Source organism: Odontesthes bonariensis, chromosome 7 (genome assembly GCF_027942865.1).
Source record: "Odontesthes bonariensis isolate fOdoBon6 chromosome 7, fOdoBon6.hap1, whole genome shotgun sequence".
NCBI classification, from domain to species: Eukaryota; Metazoa; Chordata; class Actinopteri; order Atheriniformes; family Atherinopsidae; genus Odontesthes; species Odontesthes bonariensis.
In genome coordinates this window covers 35040943-35064595 of record NC_134512.1, presented here as the reverse complement: position 1 = coordinate 35064595, position 23653 = coordinate 35040943, and the positions used below count along the sequence as shown (strand labels likewise).

The 23653-nt window shown below is 41.2% G+C and overlaps 1 protein-coding gene across 1 annotated transcript in view; it reads right to left on the bottom strand.

The window, feature by feature from the left end:
* The window catches only part of n4bp1 (nedd4 binding protein 1), a 32054-nt gene extending 25610 nt beyond the window's left edge, over positions 1–6444 (bottom strand). Inside the window, exon 1 of the mRNA XM_075470675.1 lies at positions 5931–6444. Within this exon, the coding sequence (XP_075326790.1) occupies positions 5931–6242 (312 nt within the window). The 5' untranslated portion in view covers positions 6243–6444. The remainder of the gene's footprint in view (positions 1–5930) is intronic.
* Between the last annotated feature and the right edge of the window lie 17209 nt (positions 6445–23653).

Below are 23653 nucleotides of genomic sequence, written 5' to 3'. Positions count from 1 at the left end.
ATGTGAACACCTTTAGAAGGATGAGTTTCTTCAAACAGACCCCGAGCAATCAGCAGTCTCCCTCAGTACGACCCCTGAGCTCAACTTTTATCCACTCCTCACGACTGAGGGATGCACCATCTCTTTTAACCTCAGTTAAAGGTTTAGTCTTACGGAAACAGTCGAGGTCCAAGGATGATGAAAGCTAAAGGTAAATTCATCAACAGAATTAAAGGTTTCCTCTCCCAAACAGACCAGGAGATACTCATCCATGCATTCATCTCCAGCAGACTCCATTACTGTAATGCTCTTTTAAAGCTGCCGTCGGCAAGTTTTCAAAATTGCGAGTCTAAAGTCGGAGAATTCGAACTGATACAACTTTCAGGTCCCTCCCCCAACCTCTAACAAGCTCCGAATCGCCCCCCAAACCCCTCCCCCTCTGTGGACGAGGTTGTGCACGTGAGTTCACACCAGTGTGAGCGCACACAAGCTGGGGCAGACTCACGCTCAGCAGCGTGTGCACAAGCTGTGATTGACAGGTAGGATTCCTCCACCCTAACGTGATTGGTTAAAAACAGCCGGGAGCGCTCGGTTTTTGTAAGCATGATTACAGGCTTCAGAGGGAGCTACAGATTTCGTTATTTTTCCTAAACAGCCTATTTAATATTCTACTTCCAGAATCCCATGACAGTTCAAGCTAATATGACTAAAAAAAAGTTGCCTACTGCCGCTTTAACTGGACTTCCCAAAAAGAGGGAGGGCGGGACCTTACCCAGCAACTTAAATTCATTGGAGTAACGGAGTTCCCTTAACCAATCATAATGTTTAGAAATGACGTTGGTTATGCGCCGAGGTTCATGCTTGCTCGCGAATCACGCTTCCCACATCCGCGTTCATTATACCGGTACCATTTGATAAATCAAACTTTTCCCAAAGCCAGTTGGAAGGAGAGCTACGACATCCTTGCCACTAACAAAATTGACGAGGCATTCCTCTTGCTCTCGTTTTAATTGTGTAATGATCTCCAGAGTTGAGACAACTTCATGGACAGCTTCTAGCGTTCTTCCGTCGCCATGTTTATTTCCGCTGCGGTTGAACTACAATTATATGGACTACAATGGACTCCGCGCGTGAGTTCTGCGTCACCACTCGCAACTGTTTGCTGATTGGCAAAACACTGAGCGAACCGAGGTAGGGGGATTTGGCCAGACTATGTGCGGAGCCAAAATCTTTGGGCGGAAGTACGTAGGATGGCGTCACCAGGCTAGAACAAACTGCCAGTGGAGATTAAACTTTCACCAAATGGAGACATTTTTAAATCCAGGTTAAAGACATTTCTGTTCTCATGTGTCTATGCATGAAATCTGCACGATATCTTTGAATTTATCTGGCCTGTTGCTTGTTTTTAAATTCATTTAAATTATTTTATTCGTTTCTCTTTATATTCTTTTATGTATTTTAATGCTTCTTCCACTCCCTGCTGCAATGCTTTTATTTTATGTAAAGCACTTTGAATTGTTTTGTACATGAAATGTGCTACAAATAAACTTTGATTTGATTTGATAAAAGGGTAACCATGTCTGAGTGAGTGTAGAAATCTCTACCAAATACACCCCGAACTGCATGTTTACCATGGAAGTGATGCTTTACCAGGCACCAGCACTCTTTGCTTGGCCTGAACACAACGTATATTTCTAATTTTATTAAACAGAAGTGAGACTGGCTGGTATGTAGTATCTGTATGAGTGTAACACCCCCCCCCCAATCAATCAATCAAACCAAAGCAGCTCTGGTAAGTTCTAGTAAGAATGTTTTTGGAAGGGAAACTAGAAAGTTGTGATGGGAATTCTAGCGGTTTCCCAAACTGGAAGCAACAACGTAAAAATGAACATCAGCGGTCAAACAGGAAGTCATTTCTGACTCCTGTTTCACCCTCATCAGAAGCTGATCAGGCTGAGAGTGAAATCACAGTTCCCCCATAACAGTCTCTGTTGACTGGCAGAGCTCTGAACAGCTGGTGAGGTTCACACAGGAGGAGACGACTCGTGACACCAGATGCAGAAGTGTGAAAGATGCTTTTGTTTGGGAAATCACAGAGGATAAAAAAAAAATAATAAAAAAAACATTTTTTCTGATGTTGGGTGCTGTTTGGCATGAGTAAGCAAAGTGTAAAAACTCTAAATGCATTTCAGGCTCACATGACTTAAACTGATGACTGTTTTGAGTTGATGTTTGTGTCATATTAAGTGACTCATTTACAACAAACCCCTTTTATACAGGAGTGCTGCCACACTGGCTCACAAGTTCAGACCCGATGAGGAACTGAAACTACCTGAACATCTGAGGCACTTTAAAGCGGACCCATTATTACTGGACTCTGAGGTCAACAAATCAATTTTTGCTGGAAGTGCCCAGGTCAGAATACAAACCCTGGGGTGGCCGAGCCTTTTCCCAAAGCTGCCCCCAGGCTCTGGAATAAGCCCCCTGTCCAGCTGCGTCTTATTTCTGACCTGGGCCTCTTCAGATCTAGGCTAAAAACCTACTTATTTAGGATTGCTTTTAATACCCAGTAGTATGATGACACTTTTATCTTATTTTATCTTAATTGATTTTGTTGTATTTTATTGCTTTCACTGTTCTTTTATTGTTTTTACTTATTCTTCTCTTTATTTATTACCTGCTGTAAAGCACTTTGGTACACGGTAATGATTGTTTGTAAAGGGCTGTATAATTCAAATACATTTACATTAATAAAAAAAAAAAAAGAAGCATTTTCTGTCTTAAAGAGAATATATTCGACATACAGCAACCCTGTTACTTTGTTAGGAGCCACATGCATCTGATAAAGTTGCCATTCAGTGAACCATCCAGCCTCTCGAGCTTTACCCCCACCCACAACTTTACATGATACCTTGCTGTACACCTTCAGTGGAAAGTCAAAAGTCACTAGTATTTTGCTTTGCTATCAACAGGAAATTTTCCATCGGCAGCTTGTTGTAACTTGAGAAATAACCTAATAATGCTTTACCGATGATTAGTCAAATGATTAAGTTGATAAAGTGTGCCTCTCCAGGGGTGCTCCAAACACTCGGTGAATGAGGTGGGAAATATTACGTTGGTAATCAGAAGAAGAACGTGGACGTTTATGTAGTTGAAGAGCACAGATGTATTTAGTGTGGGGAACTTTGATGTTTATCTTCCACTCAGAAATGAATACACACCCTTAGGGCAGACTATAAATGCATTTAGTGTGGTTTACACATGTTAAACAGTAATATGCGGTTATTTCGGCTCTCCTGCTAAGTGAGAACGAAAGGATTTAACATCATTATCACAGTTTATATTTATCCATAAACTGAGCGTGGCGTCTTTTTCTAAAACTAGTCAGAGGAGCAGATCACAGGGTCAGGTTTGTAAATTCCTGGTCAAATGTTTGATATCCCGACTAGAAAATACAACTTCTTCTAAAAAGTAAATAAATGTAACAGTATTAGTTTGGTGTGTGTGCGCTAGTGTGAGCTCTCAGGCCATTTTCTTCATCCACTCTCGCATGGTAATACCAAGGCAGATGTAAAATGGGTCCAAATTTATGTTGGCATGACAGCTTTGACATGTAGACTGATCTTAAATGAGGCTCATCCCACAAACCAGAGGGATGAAGGGGAGTCGAGAACTATTGTACCACCTCTCTGCGGTACTTTGACCAAAGCCCGTCACAGACATTTCATTAAGACCTCAGGACATGTGCCAACTTGTAAAAAAAAAAAAAAAAAAGGCAGAATATGTATTATTTTAAATAATCTTAAAACAAATGTTGACATCCCAATGATTGGATTCCTTCATCAGATTAATGACTACGGGGTTCAAAAATCACTAACTGTTAATTTCCTCTATTCATGGTGAATTCAGATACTGTCAGACAATAAAACTGCAACAACAACTTATAATACTGAGATCCGTAGGTCAAAAAGTCCCATAAACGTACAGTTTCTATGATAAAAAAACAAAACGAAACGATACTGGGCTGTATAAACAATGTTGGCAAATAATAAATTACCCAATAACCCACCAAACCTCTCAGTTCATGTCACAAATTTGCTCAAATACATAGAACATTTTAGAAAATGAACAGTCTTATTGACTTATTGAATCTCCAGCAGCTTTAACTCGATTATTTGTCATTTAAATAAACAAAGTTATTCGGCCACGCGTTTAAAAAAATGACCACATGTCTGAAATAGTACAGGTTTAGACCTTAAAAATCACATTTTGAGGTTTTGACTGTAAGTAAGTGTTCATTTTCATTCCAAATGAACAAAATATCTTAAGTTTATACTCAACTCCTTCAGAATTTAATAATTTAAGATAATTTTCAAGGCCTTTATCACTATAATCGGTGGTTATAATCCATGGGCATTCGTCAGCACTGTGCTCTCTGAAGGACTTTCTACCTCTGTGTGATAATGACACTCACCAGTCACTTTATTAGCAACTACCCCATGTTATCAAATATGGTGCTAATTCTACTTTAATTAGCTCCATGATATTAAATAAGCTCCAAGAATGACGGGAACACATGAAAGCAGTGCAAAGTAATGCAATGTAACCTTACACAGGGTCACAGAGACTGATCTCTCATCTATTTACTTTGTGTTGAAGGTTTTTCCCTTTTTATTTATGTTTGAAAGAAGTATTTAATCTCGACTGAAGTATCGCGTCAACTTAGTTGAGATAAAAAGCCTCCCACAGTCTTATCTGCACTCTGATAATATTGTGATTGCACTCTAGTCTCCAACACCCGCCCTTAACAATGCACTAAGTTTGAAAAGAAGTTATTAATGATTGTATTACTTTATGAAAGAGAGCAAACTGCACATAGATGAAGTTTTTCACAACAAACAGCAACAAGTTAACATACGTTTTAATTTAAATCAACAAGGTATAGCACCCAATGTCACATTAAAATCAATATGAAACTAAAATGACCTTAAACAGTAGACAATGCTGGTGGTTTGTTTGATAATGACAACAGTAAACTAAGCCAAATGTCATGACATTTGTGACTAAATACCAAAATGTGAATTAGAAAATAGTGTGGTAATATATAAGGAAAGTTATGTCTAAGTCTAAGTATGAGACAATATGGTTGTGGGTGATGATATGTCTGACAAAAGATTGCTTTGTGTTGCATATAAGGTGTCACGGACCAACTCGACTTCATTTCTATCACACTTTTCAAACAGAAAGTGCAACTCAAAGAGCTTTACAAAGCAAAAGCAAATGTAGGAGTAAAACTATACACTAAGAAGAAGATAATAGTATAAAATGATGATTTAAAAAAGCAATAAACATTTCTTATAACCACCTCTTAGCTCTAAAGGTTTTAGAAGTCAGACACACTGCTGGGATCATGCTGCCGATTATCTCACTTTTCTAATTATGAAAACGCAAAAGGGCAATTTGACTCATTTTATGGCATATGGAGCCTTTTGGACTCAGTATAGCTCAATAATCACATCTCTAGGACTGTTCAAATGTGGACTAGATAGAGGAGACTTCTTTCAACAAAGTCTGTGATTTGTGAAAGAAACGTTCGCCATTTTTTTATTTTTTTTGTATATGGAACTTTTAGACAACATCCAAATTAAAAACCATATTAGTAGGATTGATAAGATGGGGAATAGATTATCCTACAACTATTGCAAACTCTTTAAATCACAGTTTGTGATTTTCTAAACCTCTATACTATCAATGATGAGTGTTGGAAAGTGGAAACTAGTTCCAATCAGTTAGAGGACCTTGGATGCACCTGTTCATCTTCAACCGAAGAAAAAGAAGAAGTGGTACAGGTGGTTATTTGCCCTATATTTGACTAAAAACGACCACATAATCACAAAAACTGTTGGTCCATCTATTGAAACTCAAAGTAAAACTGCAGTAAAGGAGCTCACCTTTGCCTTCGACACGTCGTCCCTGTTTCCTCTGAGCTGCAGCCATATCTGCCGTAATGTTTTGCTGCCGTGAGGCTGTCCTGTGTGGTCCAACAGACCTATAATTGTGAACGCCACTTTAAAAACCTGTTCCACTCGAGCCTTGGCGCATTTCAGCTCATCTTCTTTATCCTCCAGGACGGCAAACTCGTCCACAGTGGGGGCCTGTTGCTGCTGCCTGCCGGCTGACGCAGGGAGCCTGCTGGTCGGCTGCTCCGGGTACGTTAGCTCGGTGACTGGTCGCATTCCGAGGAGGGGCCGCGTTGTTGACATTCCGCCTCTCGGTGTGACTGTCGCCTCTGACAACGAAGTTTCAAGATTCAAAGTGCTCAGCGTTGTTGGTAGCCTGTGGTGTTTTCATGGTATCTTCTGGCGTGTATTCCGGAGCGACGCTGCAACGTTTTCAGCGTCTAACGACATGAACACAGTGGTAGCTAGCTTAATAACTCGGAAGCTCCGTGTGACGTATCCGGAAAGTCCCAGTGATGGCGTCATCAAAACACGACAGCCAAGTGTACTCAGCACAGCGAGTCCAAAGATGAGTATCTGCGTAATAGTTGTTCAAATCTAAACTAAACTCAAAGTGACTTATCTTCTCGCAACATCCCGATTAAAGATGAAGATCCTATGAGATTATTTAGAACACTTATTTAGAGCCACCGATAAACATTTAAATGGGACACGTGTGTAGACAGCTGATGTAGGCTTAGATTGGATAGTGTGCAGGATCAGACAGGCTAAACAACATTACAGCGACATTACAGCAGAGAAGACGTGCGCCTCCACCCTCTCGTGGTTGTGAGGCGTCACTGCTTAAAACAACCCTGGACTAGTAAAAATGTAAATAAGAACACAAGTTTAATGAGCTGCAAATCTCTCAAATCCATATTTATTCACAATAGACTCACAGAAGATTCCCAGATTCACAGAATACATATCAAATGCTAAAAGTGAGATTTGTTGTAATATTTCATGAAAAAACATTAACTCATTGAATTTAGTGGCAGCAACATGTCCATATTTACCACCGTGCAGCATCCACTCTTCTTCTTTTAACAACTGCACTGGAAAAAATCTAAATCTTACCAAGTATATTTTTCTCATTGAGTATCTCATTACACTTGGTATAAGACACAATTGCCTAACAAGTACCATTTCAGCCAGATATAGGGACTTGTTTTAATGCAGTACATCTTGAATATCTTGTTAAATGAAAAAGTCTTGAAAACATCTTGTTTTGAGTCATATTTCACATGAAACAAGCTTTTTTTTATTATTTGAAGTGTTTTTTAAGCTAATTTCAAGATCACTTTTAACTCAAAAGTCCTAAATATCACATTTTATTTCAAGAAATCTTGACAAGCCGATTTTCACTAGTTCCATTGGCAGATTTTTTAGCTTATTTCAAACAAAAACATCTTGTATTTGTTGTTTTTTTTTAATGTATTTTTGGAGGGGCATTTTTTCCAGTGTGTCTGTAAACATCTGGGAACTGAGGAGACCAGCTGCTGGACCTCTGAGAAAAGGAATATTGTCTCCAGTTTATCTTCAATCTTTTGATGATGTTATGTTCTGTAGATGATAGAATATAATAAGTCTGAGGGATTTTGTTCTGAAATTGGTCCACAATTTGGAGATTTTAAGTTTTTGTAGATTACCAAACCTTTTCTTCCCTAAGTTGCTCTTTTCATATCCAGTAATGTTACTGACTTGTTACCAATTAAACTAATTAGTTTAATCTTTTTCCAGCTGTTTCTTTTTAGTACTTAGCGCTTACATTTTCAGCTTTTTGTTGCCCCTGTCCAAACTTTTTTGAGATGTGTTGCTGCTATCAGATCCAAGATGAGCTAATACTTTTCATGAAATAGTCAAATTTAAGACTAAGATGGAAATGTTGCATGTTGAACTGGATACTTGTTAGTAAGCTGTCCACAAGGACATATGCCGCAGAAGAATATTGTCTATAAGAATTTATTGGGGTTTGCTATTAAGTGTGAGCTGAGTGTTGGTCGAAGGGTCTCTTTAGAGTCTGATCATTTTTACTTTATTGGCCACAGGGAACGAGAAACTTCAGGAAGCAAATGTTCTCCTCTAATCTTTTAATACCGCCTCATTGCAGCACTTTTGTTGTGTAATAAAGATAAAACAGACTAATTCCAAGGAGAAATGATGAAAAAGAGGGACATCAACCCAATGAGGAAAACAGACACACACACACTATGAAAGCAATGCAATGTGGCAAAAGAAGGAGGAAGAATGACAGGAAATAGAACTGAAGAGGACCCAAGATGTAAAGTCAATTGTTCATACTGTTAAACATGACCTATAGTGGCTTCCTGTAAAGTATTGCCCCTAGAAGTGCCAGGAAGGAGATGCGACTCATGAGCATTTCCACATCAGTGCATACATTCTGAAATGTTTCCTATGAGGTAGGAGGGAGGGTAAGGTGGTGCTGTGATGAGCATGATCAGTCAGTCATGCATTCATGGCAAGAGGTCAAGGCTAAAATCTGACAAAGGCTTTTTTACCTCTGAGTTATGCTCAGTTAAAACATGACAACACTTTATATCAACACTTTTGTCCCGTACTGGTTGGGTTTAGCCAATAGCATTTAGTTGTTTCGGGCTAAAATACATTTGTTTGATAATGGGTCCATCACTGTCATGGATGCTGTTTTGCAGGTTGCCTTGGTAACATTTAAATATTTTACATTTTTCACTTCCTGGTTGGGTTTAGCTTGGTTAGGGTCAGAATACAATTGTGGTTAGGACTAAAATATTCGTTTTACAAAGCAGCCCCAACCATCACCTTCATGAACACCATTTTTACAACTTTCATGTTGTTGCTCTCATGACCAGTGGTCATATAGTCAACACAAATATACAAATAAAATGCCAGCTGTTTCAGTCTGCATGACCGAAAGCCACATGGGGACATGTTTAGGCCAAGGACAGACTCTAAGGACCAGAGTTTTATTTTCATTTCCTGATACATAAAACCTTAGGATTAAAAGAGGCTGTGCTTCTTTCCAAACGACTGTATCTTTTGCATGGTTGGTCTTGTGCTGTATGTGGAGCTGTTTTAGTTTTCCCTGCGTTTTCTATGGTTTGCTTTGAATATCGCGTCAAGTAGGAAGTCTCAGAGTATTGGTGTGACTTTAGGGACAAAATGTTTAGTTGTGCCATCCACTTTTTAGTCCGGAACCAGCTGTTTTCTTTCTGGTTGCGTCACACTGGAAAAAATGCCCCTCCAAAAATAAGTAAGAAAAACAACAAATATGAGACGTTTTTGCTTGAAATAAGCAAAAAAATCTGCCAATGGAACTAGTGAAAATCGGCTTGTCAAGATTTTTTTAAATAAGATGCGATATTTAGGACTTTTGAGATAAAAGTGATCTTGAAATTAGCTTAAAAACCTCTTCAAATGTCAAAAAAAGCTTGTTTCATATGAAATCCGACTCAAAACAATTTGTTTTCAAGACTTTTTCATTTAACAAGATATTCCAGATGTATTGTATTAAAACAAGTCCCTATATCTGGCTGAAATAGAACTTGTTAGGCAGTTGTGTCTTATATTAAGTGCAATGAGATATTTTAACTAGAAATGAGACAAATATACTTGGTAAGACTTTGATTTTTTCCAGTGCACTGAAGTTACCGGAGATTATAAACCCGAATTAGCTTTAACCGCGAGCTCTGTGCATGTGTCTGATGAAGGACATCAACTTCTCCTTTCTTACAGGAATCTTGTGTAATTTCTTTCAAACTGTAGTCTCACTTAAAAAAAAGAGGTAGGAGGGGGACTGAAAGTGTACAGGTGCCATGCTGACATTTGCCCACCCACGTGGTTTATCCAGTCAAACACATAAACACGCTGAATCATGAACAGATATTCTGCTTTGTTTGTTAAACATATCCTGCACTAAATACACTCAGAGCTCATCAACTGATCTTCACTGCCGAGTGACGTGTTCCCACACCAAGGCTTACTGTTTGATTAAAAAGCACTTTTTTGATTACACTGGATATATTATTGATGAAGATTCTCAATCATCCAGGTCATGGTGATCATAAGAGTCAAGAAGTCGTCCAGTTGCCCCTTATTCAAGCTCTTATGATCACTGTATATATTCATGCTTCATCAGGCCCAGTAATGCAAACATACTTTTTACAATTTTTTGTGTTTTCTGAGATTTTAGAACAAATACCCCTGAAATAAAATAGAAATAAATACTTCTCGGTTGGTTTACGAAAGAAAAGTAGGTTTATTTAGTATCAGTTTCAAAGGATTTTGGATGATATTTCATTTAATTCTCATTTGATTCAAAAGTTATTAGCCTATTGAATAGCCATTACTAGCTGTTATCGTACTGCATAGGTCACAGGAGCCCTTTATCTGGCTCCTATGATGCTCGGTAACCTGTTATGACAAACATACATACAATTAAAAAAAGTATTAATAGGAAATTTTGAGCATACAAGCCATTCCACATCCACTCATAAGTGAGGTCTGTGTGCAGTGTGTGCACAAACCTGTTAAATTGAGGATGTTCATCAACACACTGGAAAAAATCAAAGTCTTACCAAGTATATTTGTCTCATTTCTAGTCAAAATATCTCATTACACTTAATATAAGAAACAACTGCCTAACAAGTACCATTTCAGCCAGATATAGGGACTTGTTTAAAGACAATATATCTTGAATGAAATTAAAAATGAAAAAGTCTTGAAAACAAATTGTTTTGAGTCACATATCATATGAAACAAGCGTTTTTTGACATTTGAAGAGGTTTTTAAGCTAATTTCAAGGTCACTTTTAACTCAAAAGTCCCAAATATCACATCTTATTTCAAGAAATCTTGACAAGCCGATTTTCGCTAGTTCCATTGGCAGATTTTTTTGCTTATTTCAAGCAAAAACGTCTCGTATTTGTTGTTTTTTTTACTTATTTTTGGAGGGGCATTTTTTCCAGTGCATGCACTAACTCTACTCTACTTTCTCGTATGATTGTATATGTTGTATGCTCCAAGTTTCTCAGTTTATTTTAGGTCGCTGTATGTTTTGGGGTTGACTTTTTGCACATGCTGCTGAAATTGTGGTCGAAATAGCTCAGTTGGGAGAGCGTTAGACTGAAGATCTAAAGGTCTGTGGTGGAAATTTTAGAGTCAGTTATTTTCTTCTGAGGAGATAAGAGGCTTTTAAAATAATAATAATAATATCTTGCAAGAGCGAAACAACACAGTACATAGTACAGAGTTGCTCTGACCACTGAGGCAAAGACACTTCATTTATATTGCCCATTGTCACGTCATCACTCATTGGGTGTCTTTGTATCTTTCTTCTACTTTTCCTCCCCCAACAATAGCTGAGGTCAGCCAGATCTATGTCGTAAAACCCAGCTTCATCCCTGTCCCCCGTAAAGTGCAACTATCTGATTCTCTGTCTATTCTAACAAGCCCACCGTTATAAAACAGGAATTAAAACAAAACAGGACAGGGTGGTATCCTGCAGCGAGGTCATTTGCAGGTTATACACAGTATCACACACAGTAACACTCAATACAATGCGTATAAGAATAAATTTCCCATAACAGGTCCCTGGTTCAATCCCGGATAAAATGAAATATCTTCGGTTCACACTATCTGCAATTAAATTCCAGTCAGTTTGGATTTTGGGCCTTAAATTAGGGAGTTGAATAAGTGTGTGCGATTTAGTGACATCTAGTGGTCGAGTGTCAACCATTGGAAAAATTGTAGTGGCTACCAAAACAAAGAAAAAGGAAATGGGCCACTTTGGAGTCAGTGACAGCTTTTCTGTTTTGGGCTTCCGTAGAAACATGGTGATAAAAATATGGCATGATATATAAAGTGGTTGTTCTGAGGTAAAGATAACAGAGAGTAAAATTATGTGAAAGAGTTTGCTACTTTGCAATTCTGCCAATAGACCCCCCAACATGTGACACTTTGGGTATTTAAAGGGACAATCCAAAGAACATATTCCAAAGGGTGGAGAGGGTCCTTTATTAATTTGAAAATCAAAGAAAAGGCTTTTGCCATCTCTAATAATTATTTCAAACATTAGTGGTGGATAGTGCACAGAATTGAAAATAATCTGTGAGTAATTCCCCTTTTAAATACACTGCTGGTGTTGTCCATAGTAATACTGAATATTACTGAATATTGTGCAGACCTGCACAACTTTATTTGATAATGACTGATATCTGTAACAGAATCCGTGGGAAAACACGAGTTTCCATCCTGAAAAATCCAAATCAATGTCAGCTTAAAAACATTTAGGTCTGAAAGGATCATTGCTTGATGAAAACTGAGGGTTAAAGATGTTTTCAGCTCATTACTTAAATCATATTGAGTCCTTCCCCTTGGAAAGCGGGACAATAAATAATACATTTTCCTTCCAATGAATAAAAAATGGACATGAGTGATGCTTTTAGATCTCAACATCTCAAGACCGCCAGAGTGAATGTGCACACATTTTCAGTGGCGGATATTTCAGGTGATGCATAACAGCCCCACACAGGAAAAAAAAAGGACAAATTAAATAATAAAATCTCAGACATTATTTCTGATAAAAACACTGAACTGTCTGCATTTGACTCAAATCAATATAATAAATATATTTACTCTGTTTTTTAGACAGAAAAGCACATGTTTTTAAAAGCCTGTCCTCACCAGGAGCCACTAGATGGCGGCGTAAGCTTCTTAATAAGGTTTTGACACTCGGCTCTATCCTTGCTCCCAGATGACAGAGAGTAATATCGACTTAGGGATGCTTCAAATCAATATTTTTCATTATTTGAGGTCCACACTCACAAAGCAAAGTTATTAAAGTTCACTGTGTTATATTATGAGGAGACACAGTGACAAACAGTCAGAGGTGACAACAGTAGACTGTTGGAGCATTTCTCCTTAACTGTGCTGCAATTCTGCCAAAGTTAACACTTTAAAAAGACTTTGACTAGAACGCGTTACAGTCCAGTCACCGGCTGCATTTGCAAATATGGACAATATAACGACAGTTAAGTGAACTAAATGATTATTAATCAAAATATGAGCATTCACGAGAACATTTTACAGCCTAGAAAATAGACCCACACTGTAAAAAAAAGAGGCATTTTAAATGAGAGAAGATGGGACATGCTTTGTTGCTTCACCAGGGGGCGCCATACTACGGTGAGTTGTACTGTAGGCTGTCTGTGTGAACAGCTGTGACTGCCACCTGTGAGGTGAAAGGGAGGCTGACCTGCGACACATGCTCCTCTTTAGTTCCACATGACTGCATGTGAGTGTGTGATAGAGATGGAGAGAAAAAATAGACCTTAAAAATGGCCTTTTTTCCACGTGAAATAGAAACAAACCCAACCAGCTGAATTTTGCAGTGAGAGTTAGATTATCCAGAGGAAGATGCAACTGGATGCCTACAAGGAAGAAATAAGGCCAAGATGTTTAATTACTTAAGTGTAGTTGCACTTCAATATGAATCAAAAAGCACGTCGCCCATGAGAGGAACATTAAAGAGAGCCCAGGGGCCGGAGCATGAATAAAAACACAGCAGCCTCACCAGTGATGCCCACCAGATGCAGCTGTGTTGCGGTTCCTCTCCTCCATCGGGTCTTTGCAGCAGTTCAGTGGTTGAACAATTGCTTTTTAGGTCAGGAAAGTCTCTGAAATAACCTGGAACTGTCAAAGCAACAGCTATGATAACAGCCTTCCTCTAAAGGCATCCTTTATTATCTTCTTTGAAAAGGAATTAAACAAAGAGAAAAATTCTTTAAAGATACCGAACCGTTGTTTATGAAAGAAAACAAAATAACTTCCTCGATTCTTTTCAGCTACAACGAACAAAGAAAAAATAAATCAAATATTTTCATTAAAGGGATAGTTCGCCTCTTGAAGCTGTATGACATCCCATACTAGCAATATTATTTATGAACATCTTCTTACCCCCTGCTGCGTCCTGTGAGCAGAGTTCCAGCCTCGTTTTGGGGTTGATGAAGGTAGTCTGGCTAGTTGGCTGGGGTTTAAAAAATAAAGCGTTTTGCTTCTCAAAACAATATGCGTTCAAAAGAGTAATACATTTGCATCACAAAATCATTCTCCAGGAAAAAGTCAGACCTCACAATCGCTTGGCACTATTTTCTCTCCCTTGGTATCACTGCGGGCTGTGTAAACCGTGCAGACCGAAGTGCAGACCGACCCTGACAGTGACGGGAAAATTCACATCTCATTGTACTGAGGTCAAAGGTCAAAGCAGACTCTATCTGCTCAGGAGACTCAGATCCTTTGGAGTGCAGGGAAGACCTTCTCTGACACTGTTGTGGCATCGGCCATTTTCTCTGGAGGGGTCTGCAGGAGCAGCAGCATCTCAACCGCTGACGGGAAGAGACTCGATGAACTGATCGAGTAAGCCCAGCTCTGTCTTTGGTTGCCCTTGACAATGAAGGGAAATCTAATCTTATCTCATCTGACATGATCTGTGGTATTTAAAAAGCGATCAGAATGTGTAAGGGGAAGTCCTTTGGAAGGCCGTGTGAACAGCTGTGGTTTCAGTGCTGCAGACCCACATCACAGCTGAGTGTAAATGTGCTCGTGGTTTCCTTTTCCTCACTTCTTACCGATTCACTCTGACCACACTGGAATTTTTTTTTTTTTTAATTTTTCATGATTTCTTGAAATAAAATGTGATATCTAGGAATTTTGAGTTAAAAGTGATCTTGGAAAAAAAGCTTGATTCATGTGATATATGACTCAAAACAAGATGTTTTCAAGACTTTAGGGTACTTGTTAGGCAATTTTGTCTTATATCAAGTGTAATGAGATACTCAATGAGACAAATATACTTGGTAAGATTTAGATTGTTTCCAGTGTAACACAGTTATATAAAAGAGCTTAGAAAAAGACCAGAGGTACCTTTCAGCTTTTACTCCTCCAGTTGTTTAGATTTTTTTTGAAGTGCACATATTTGCAGCCCTTTTATCATCAGTGTGGTCATAAGTACATGAATTATAAAGCTCCCTGTAATTCCTGAAAAAGTTCACAGTATGAGATCGTCCTTGGCTTCACGGACATCAGAAAAAAAAAAAAAGACTTGGGTTAATTAACTGTAGAGACTGGGAATTTGACGTCATGAGCCGCTTTGCTGGGATGCCACATTGTATTCCCACTTGCTGTCTCAGTCCATCTCTACTAAACATATCTGTTCATTGCAGGATGAGAAACAACTTTATGATAAGCTTCAAAATTGGGACAAATCTTTATTATCAGTATAGTTGCTCATAAAACTGACTGCATATGGCTATTGTAATCATTGTTTTATTGTTCATTTAATTGAGTAAATGGGCGAAAAAGGTGGGGTTGTATTTTGCGGGGGATCAGATTTCAAGCAGTTCAATGTCTCCCGGTAAGATTCATCATCTTTCTCCACCTTTTACCTCTCCACCAGATCTCATCATTAGCAACGGAGCAATTTCGGGAGAGTTTCTCAGAAGAAAAGATGGGCAGAGGTTCAGCGATCTGCAGAAAACTGTCTTAAAATTGTGGAGCGATTTCAGAAAAATGCTCCTCAATGTAAAATTGTGGAAGACTGAATATTCTATCATCTTGAGACATCTCTGTGAGCAAGGAACACCGCTGAAAATCAACAGTGTGATATTCAGGGAATCAGGTAGCATTGCATTGAAAGCAGACACGACTCTGGAACTGGAAACCTGCACATCTGGAAGGGCTCCATCAATGCTGAAAGGTATAAACAGGTGTTAGAGCAACATCTGCTCCCATCCAGACAGCTTCTTCTTCCGGGAAGGTCTTGCACATTTCAGCAGGACAAAGTTAAACCACATCCTGCATCTTTTCCAAAACATTTCAAATACAACAAAGAAGACCCAGGAGTGCTGAGCAGCTAGAATGGGACAGCATTCCTCTCCCAAAGGTCTCAGCTGCTGGTCTCCTCAGTTCCAGATGTTTACAGATGTTGTTTAAAAGAACAGGGGATCTGTTGTGTTGTGTTTTCTATGTTTTATCGTGAGATTTGCAGATCTTGACATTCTGTTTTTATTTACATTTTACACAGTGTCTTAACCTCATGTTTTAATCATGACAATGTGTGAAACTGCAGGATATCATGAGAATTCATCACAAGATCAAAATTTATTCATGGCTCATTGTGTAGGGAAATATATCGTTATGATTGTATCGATACCGATATTTATCGATACTCTTAACGGTACTACAACGTAATTTAGAGTAAGCAATAAAGACATTACAAGATACAAGATGTTAAAAATTTCAATGTGTTTTTTTTATTTCCACAAGGAGGATCAGAACAGAACAGAAGCTATTCTTTCAATTAAACGCTCTTAGAACAGAAGATCATAGAAAAAAAAACATACATAAACAGAACAGTGCAGTGGAGGCACTTCTGCAGCATTTGGCCTTAACAGTTCAGGGCGCTGCACTCGGTAGCGTTTGGCGGGCGACTCTAAGCAGTCAAAGACGGTGCACTCCTTCAGTTTTATAATATGATGTTCATGGTGTTGCTGGTGTTACCTCCCTTGGACGAAACCCGTCTCAGACGTTGTATCGAGGCGAATCTTTGTCAACTTTGACAAGGTGGGCCCACACTTTGGATCTCATAGAGATTAGTTAGTTCGCCTCTTTTGACATGAAGCTGTATGACATCCCATATTAGCAACATCATTTATGAACATCTTCTTACCCCCTGCTGCGTCCTGTGAGCCGAGTTCCAGCCTCGTTTTGGCGTTGATGAAGGTAGTCCGGCTAGTTGGCTGGGGTTTAAAAAATAAAGCGTTTTGCTTCTCAAAACAATATGCGTTCAAAAGAGTAATACATTTGCATCACAAAATCATTGTCCAGGAAAAAGTCAGACCTCACAATCGCTTTGCCCTATTTTCTCTCCCTTCATATCACTGCCTGCTGTGTAGACCGTGCAGACCGAAGTGCAGACCAAGCAGCAAACACCGTAACAGGCGCGGCTGTTACGAAGGGTACGAAATACGAAGGGAGAGAAAATAGGGCCAAGTGATTGTGAGGTCTGACTTTTTCCTGGAGAACGATTTTGTGATGCAAATGTATTACTCTTTTGAACGCATATTGTTTTGAGAAGCAAAACGCTTTATTTTCGGGACCCCAGCCAACTAGCCGGACTACCTTCATCAACACCAAAACGAGGCTGGAACTCTGCTCACAGGACACAGCAGGGGGTAAGAAAATGTTCATAAATGATATTGGTAATTATGGGATGTCATACAGCTTCATGTCAAAAGAGGCGAACTATCCCTTTAACGCGGACACGATCAGTTGACTAGGCGCTGCGTCATCACCTATCGACGGTGGTAGTGTTATGATTACGGAACCCCGGAGATATTGGACCGGTACCAAACAATACCAGTACTCGGTATGCATCCCTACTCATGTGTGCTGTGGCGTCACGGGAGCTCACCAACTGGTGTAAGTGCAACTAAACAGCACAGTGTTATACGTGTAATACTAACCCATGGGCTCAACTTCATCGTCTTGTTCCCCACACATTAGCCACATATGGCCACACAATAATATTTTTCCTACCAATGTCAGCAGAAGGGCTCTTTTGAAGGGTTTCTCTGTTATTGAAACAAAAAGAGTGGTCCAATCAACTCCATAGAAGCACTAACGAGCAGCCAAACGCTGCAGAACTAATGCTGTTGTTAAGTAGTGTGCCATAACAGGATATTTTATTTTCCCTATTTCATTTAGCTCCAATCCCCTTCTAAAACTCTTGCCAAACAGATATGTTGGCATGACTATGTCCACCTAAAATTAACGAAGGCAAAAACTGTGATCTGTTGTGATTGTTGGAGAAAAATGAACGCCAGTTAGAGTGCAGGCAATACCTGGAAATGGTCATGAGTGGACAGATTTGTCTGATATTAGGCAAAGAGAGTCCTGGTCAGGTTCTTTAAGAGTTTCCTCAAAGTGTGAGTTATTTTAGCATTTCTGAAAGCGTTTATCTGCACGTCTGTAAAGACAAAACCTGGCAAGAACTCCTGCCATTAGCAAACAATTCATGCTTCAGAGATGCAAGCCGGCCGGACAGAAATAGACCTGGTGAGTAATGACAGCAGAACAGGAAAAAGAGCTAAGAGAGAAAAGCTTGGCTCACACATTCAGTAGACGTTGGCACACATGGAAACAACAGTACAGGCTCCTGCAGAAGCAGCGGAGTAAGACTACAGTTCAGTTCAGCCCTGAATCACAGGAAATTAAAAACATATTGCATTACGCATCTCACAGTTCATGGCCCGTGCCATTAAAGGCCCAGTAAACAGTCACAGCAGGCAGCTTGATGACCAACGCAAAGCAGGTGCGTGGCAGTCAGTAAATAAACAAGGATGGGTAGTAAAATGAAGAGAATGCAGGATTTAAGCTGTCTAAGATGTTTTAAAGTAGAACCTGAAGACAGATGTGTTGTCTGTGTTTTTGACTGGCTTCTTTGTTCTTTGTCTCACATCTTTGGCCTGCAAGCTTTCTGACCCTGTACACAGAAGTAAAGAATACTCTCCACTAAAGACGTCTCCAGCCTCCTTTGTCCCTTTGCCATTTGGTACAGATGAAATCAGAACATCTGCCCAGAAAAACGCCCCATTTCTATCTCACCTCAAACGTCTACCATGTGCTACAAATCTCTTTTTTTTCCTGGCTAATTTAATGTCTTCCAAACAAACACATGGATAATAAATAATACATGGACATCAACATTTTTTTAAAAAGATACAGAATAATCAACATATTTAATAATAATACCAAGAAAGAGTTGCCATTTTCAGCCAATTTTTAGACCCATCTTAAAATCATGGATTTAAAAAAGTTAGGGCTGGGCGAGTTAACTCGTTAATTATTTAACACGATAAATATTTCATCATATTTCATTTAAATAAATAAAAAAAAAAAATTAGTTTTGGGGTTTTAATGGATAGGAAAGTTCAGAGAGACAGGAAGAAGGGGGCAGAGAGAGGGGGAACGACACGCAGCACAGGGCCGTCCGATGCAGGACTCGAACCGGGGCCAGCTGCAGCGAGGACTATAGCCTCTTGTACATAGGGCACCTGCTCAACCCACTACGCCACGGACCACCCCTGTTTTAATAATTATTTTATTCTATAAAAGTCTGTTGCTGTCTGCTCTGGAACCGGAAAAGAAAGTAATCGGCGGATCCACCAAACATGGAGAAGGGTACGGAACTTTTACTCGGCCATTTTCATTTTAAAGTTCTTCCAGACGGCGGAGTCGACAGAACCAAAGTCATCTGTAAACACTGCCAAGTTGAATTGTCTTCTCAGCGTAGTAGTTCCAGTCTAAAATATCACTTAAAGGCAAAACACACAACTGATAGCAGCAAGTCATTCAAGGAAACAGACAGTGGAGCGAGGCTTCTACATAAAAACTACAGAAAGATGCTGATGTTAAAAGTGTGTTTGCACAACAAATGTTATGGCACTTTCATTCATATGGCAGCACATTTAAAATAAAACCAAATGCTAAAGGCTATACATTAGGAAATATACTATACAATATAATGTATAGTATAAGTATACATTAGTATAAGACATTAATATATATTCTGTTTATGATTAAACTTTGTTTCATGTACTCTTCTATAAAGAATGAAAAGAAAAGAGACACAATGAAAGAGAATTGCTGTGTACAAATCAGCTCATAAGACCAATTGGCCTGTCCACATCAAACTATATAACTGATTTAAAAGCAAACAAAAGGAATACAAGACAATACCACCAGCTCTGACACACATTAAGAATTTTATATTGATGAGCAAACATCTAAACCAATCGGCTTTCAGTTTGGTAAGTGGCTCCAAAGATTACAGCCTCATCATTCTGATCAAATTATCATCCGAATATATATGAAATCAGAAAGAAACTCAAACCAAACATATAAAGCACAGTGTTGCACGTGCAGAAGTAAAACTGTTCAATGTCCTGTCTTAGTTTGACATGCAGTAAAGTTCTCCTGCAGTATGACGAGCCTCGCCGACCTCAAACGACTATCACCTGTGTCCACTTAGTAATGATACAAAGGGAAGTATAAAGTGTTTCAGACTGACGGCACTGACTTACTGTTTTGTCATTAGTCAAATTTTGTGTCCAGGCAGCAGTTGTCAGACGTGGCTGAGTTTGATGCCAACCATGACCGATTTGATGAAGCTCCTTTTCAGGTAAGTTTCAACTTGTTTTTTTTTAAAATAAATTGATCAATTTTGATTAGTATTATTAGAATATGCATTAAATTTATTTTCTCTTTTAGGTTGTTGCTGTTGTCCCTGATACCTTTTGAAAGACATGAAGTAAATGGTAAGCTTGATTAAAAATGACTTTGCTGACTTTTATATACATGGACTAAAATATTTCCCAACAGCCTACTCTACTGGAACTGCCAAGAAACATGGAAAGGAAGTGTCACTTGTCCGCTATGAGCCCGTGTTTCCTGTTGAGCCGGTCTACCCAATAGGGGGTCCAGTGCCCCATGACCAGCACGTCTACCGTCCCCAGGAGCCCAAGTTTCCCCAGCAGCAGCAGGTCTACCATCCCCAGGAGCCCAAGGTGCCCCATGACCAGCAGGTCTACCATCCCCAGGAGCCCAAGGTGCCCCATGACCAGCAGGTCTACCATCCCCAGGAGCCCAAGGTGCCCCATGACCAGCAGGTCTACCATCCCCAGGAGCCCAAGGTGCCCCATGACCAGCAGGTCTACCATCCCCAGGAGCCCAAGGTGCCCCATGACCAGCAGGTCTACCATCCCCAGGAGCCCAAGGTGCCCCATGACCAGCAGGTCTACCATCCCCAGGAGCCCAAGGTTCCCCAGCAGCAGCAGGTCTACCGTTCCCAGGAGCCCAAGGTGCCCCATGACCAGCACGTCTACCATCCCCAGGAGCCCAAGGTTCCGCAGCAGCAGCAGGTCTACCGTCCCCAGGAGCCCAAGGTTCCCCAGCAGCAGCAGCAGGTCTACCGTCCCCAGGAGCCCAAGGTTCCCCAGCAGCAGCAGCAGGTCTACCGTCCCCAGGAGCCCAAGGTTCCCCAGCAGCAGCAGCAGCAGGTCTACCGTCCCCAGGAGCCCAAGGTTCCCCAGCAGCAGCAGCAGGTCTACCGTCCCCAGGAGCCCAAGGTTCCCCAGCAGCAGCAGCAGGTCTACCGTCCCCAGGAGCCCAAGGTTCCCCAGCAGCAGCAGCAGCAGGTCTACCGTCCCCAGGAGCCCAAGGTTCCCCAGCAGCAGCAGCAGCAGGTCTACCGTCCCCAGGAGCCCAAGGTTCCCCAGCAGCAGCAGCAGCAGGTCTACCGTCCCCAGGAGCCCAAGGTTCCCCAGCAGCAGCAGCAGGTCTACCGTCCCCAGGAGCCCAAGGTTCCCCAGCAGCAGCAGCAGGTCTACCGTCCCCAGGAGCCCAAGGTTCCCCAGCAGCAGCAGCAGCAGGTCTACCGTCCCCAGGAGCCCAAGGTTCCCCAGCAGCAGCAGCAGCAGGTCTACCGTCCCCAGGAGCCCAAGGTTCCCCAGCAGCAGCAGCAGCAGGTCTACCGTCCCCAGGAGCCCAAGGTTCCCCAGCAGCAGCAGCAGCAGCAGGTCTACCGTCCCCAGGAGCCCAAGGTTCCCCAGCAGCAGCAGCAGCAGCAGGTCTACCGTCCCCAGGAGCCCAAGGTTCCCCAGCAGCAGCAGCAGGTCTACCGTCCCCAGGAGCCCAAGGTTCCCCAGCAGCAGCAGCAGGTCTACCGTCCCCAGGAGCCCAAGGTTCCCCAGCAGCAGCAGCAGCAGCAGGTCTACCGTCCCCAGGAGCCCAAGGTTCCCCAGCAGCAGCAGCAGGTCTACCGTCCCCAGGAGCCCAAGGTTCCCCAGCAGCAGCAGCAGGTCTACCGTCCCCAGGAGCCCAAGGTTCCCCAGCAGCAGCAGCAGGTCTACCGTCCCCAGGAGCCCAAGGTTCCCCAGCAGCAGGTCTACCGTCCCCAGGAGCCCAAGGTTCCCCAGCAGCAGCAGGTCTACCGTCCCCAGGAGCCCAAGGTTCCCCAGCAGCAGCAGGTCTACCGTCCCCAGGAGCCCAAGGTTCCCCAGCAGCAGCAGCAGGTCTACCGTCCCCAGGAGCCCAAGGTTCCCCCGCAGCAGCAGGTCTACCGTCCCCAGGAGCCCAAGGTTCCCCCGCAGCAGCAGGTCTACCGTCCCCAGGAGCCCAAGGTTCCGCAGCAGGTCTACCGTCCCCAGGAGCCCAAGGTGCCCCGGCAGCAGCATGGCTATGCATCAATGACCCGCCCGCAATCGCGCTACCAAGCCAAGCGGCCAGGTTACCAGTTCAAGGTGCCCCATAAACCACGTCTGCCTTTAAAGCGACGCCATTGATCCAGCTAAGCTCGGCAGGTTTGTCACAAACACCGCAGTTATTCAGTGATTGATCCAGTTTTCACTATGAAACTAATTTCCAATCCTTCTGTTCACTTTCAGGAATGTCATCAGGGAGGCTATTTGTTCCAAATGACTAATGTATTGGTTTGTCAAATTAAAATTACTTTACCTTATCTCTTGGCATCTGGCTTTTCTTCAAGCATGTTTCCAACTAATACTCAGCCCTGCAGATCTTGTGGATTTGGAAATGCGATTAATCGTGATCAGTGAAATCTGATTAATTAGATTAAAAATTGTAATCATGACCCAGCCCTAGTTGGTACCTTACCTGCATCAATTCAACTGAATTGTCTTCTCAGCGTAGTAGTTCCAGTCTAAAATATCACTTAAAGGCAAAACACACAACTGATAGCAGCAAGTCATTCAAGGAAACACAGTGGAGCGAGGCTTCTACATAAAGATGCTGATAAAAGTGTTTGCACAACAAATGTAATGGCACTTTCTTTCATATGGCTGTACATTTAAAATAAAGCTAAAGGCTATACACTACTTTTGAATTCATTTTTGGATTTTGCGTACAAATGCGATTACTTAAATTAATAGTTGCCCAGCCCTAAAAAAAAAATATATAAATCAACACATCTTTAATTTTTCTTTGACATCCATCCATTTTACACACTGGGTGCTTCCTGGACATGCCCTGTCCATCGCAGGGCTAACAACCTTGGATTCACCAGGTAACCTAACAGCCTTTGGGCTGCAGGGGAAAGGCAGAGAACATGCAAACCCCACACAGAAAGGCCCCCGCTGCGGTGCGAAGCGGGAACCTTCCAGCTGTGAGGCAACAAGAGTTCTGGGCATGAGGGAGGATGAAAACAGCTAAGTAGAGACTTCATGACTGATAAAACAATCAGCTGGTTCCATGTATATCTTCATTCTCTTGTATGTGTTGTTCCTGGTTGGGGCACACTGTTCTGTATCTTGGCACCAAACCAGGTGCTCTAACTGAAAAGTACCTGAAAGATTTAATTTTTTTTCCATAACATTGAAAACTTTCAAATTCTCTTGAGTTGGCCGGAAATTGAGCTCCTCAGGGGGGTCACATGGCACTGAAAGGATTGGATTATTGGCTAAATGACAATAAGACTGAATTGCTCCTTATTTGAGCAAGGGTAATTCTCCTTGGATATATGGCGGTGAATGAATCGGATCAGAGGCACAAAGCGTGTCATACCCCGGTATGATAGGTGGCACTGTACCCATTCCAGCTGTTGCT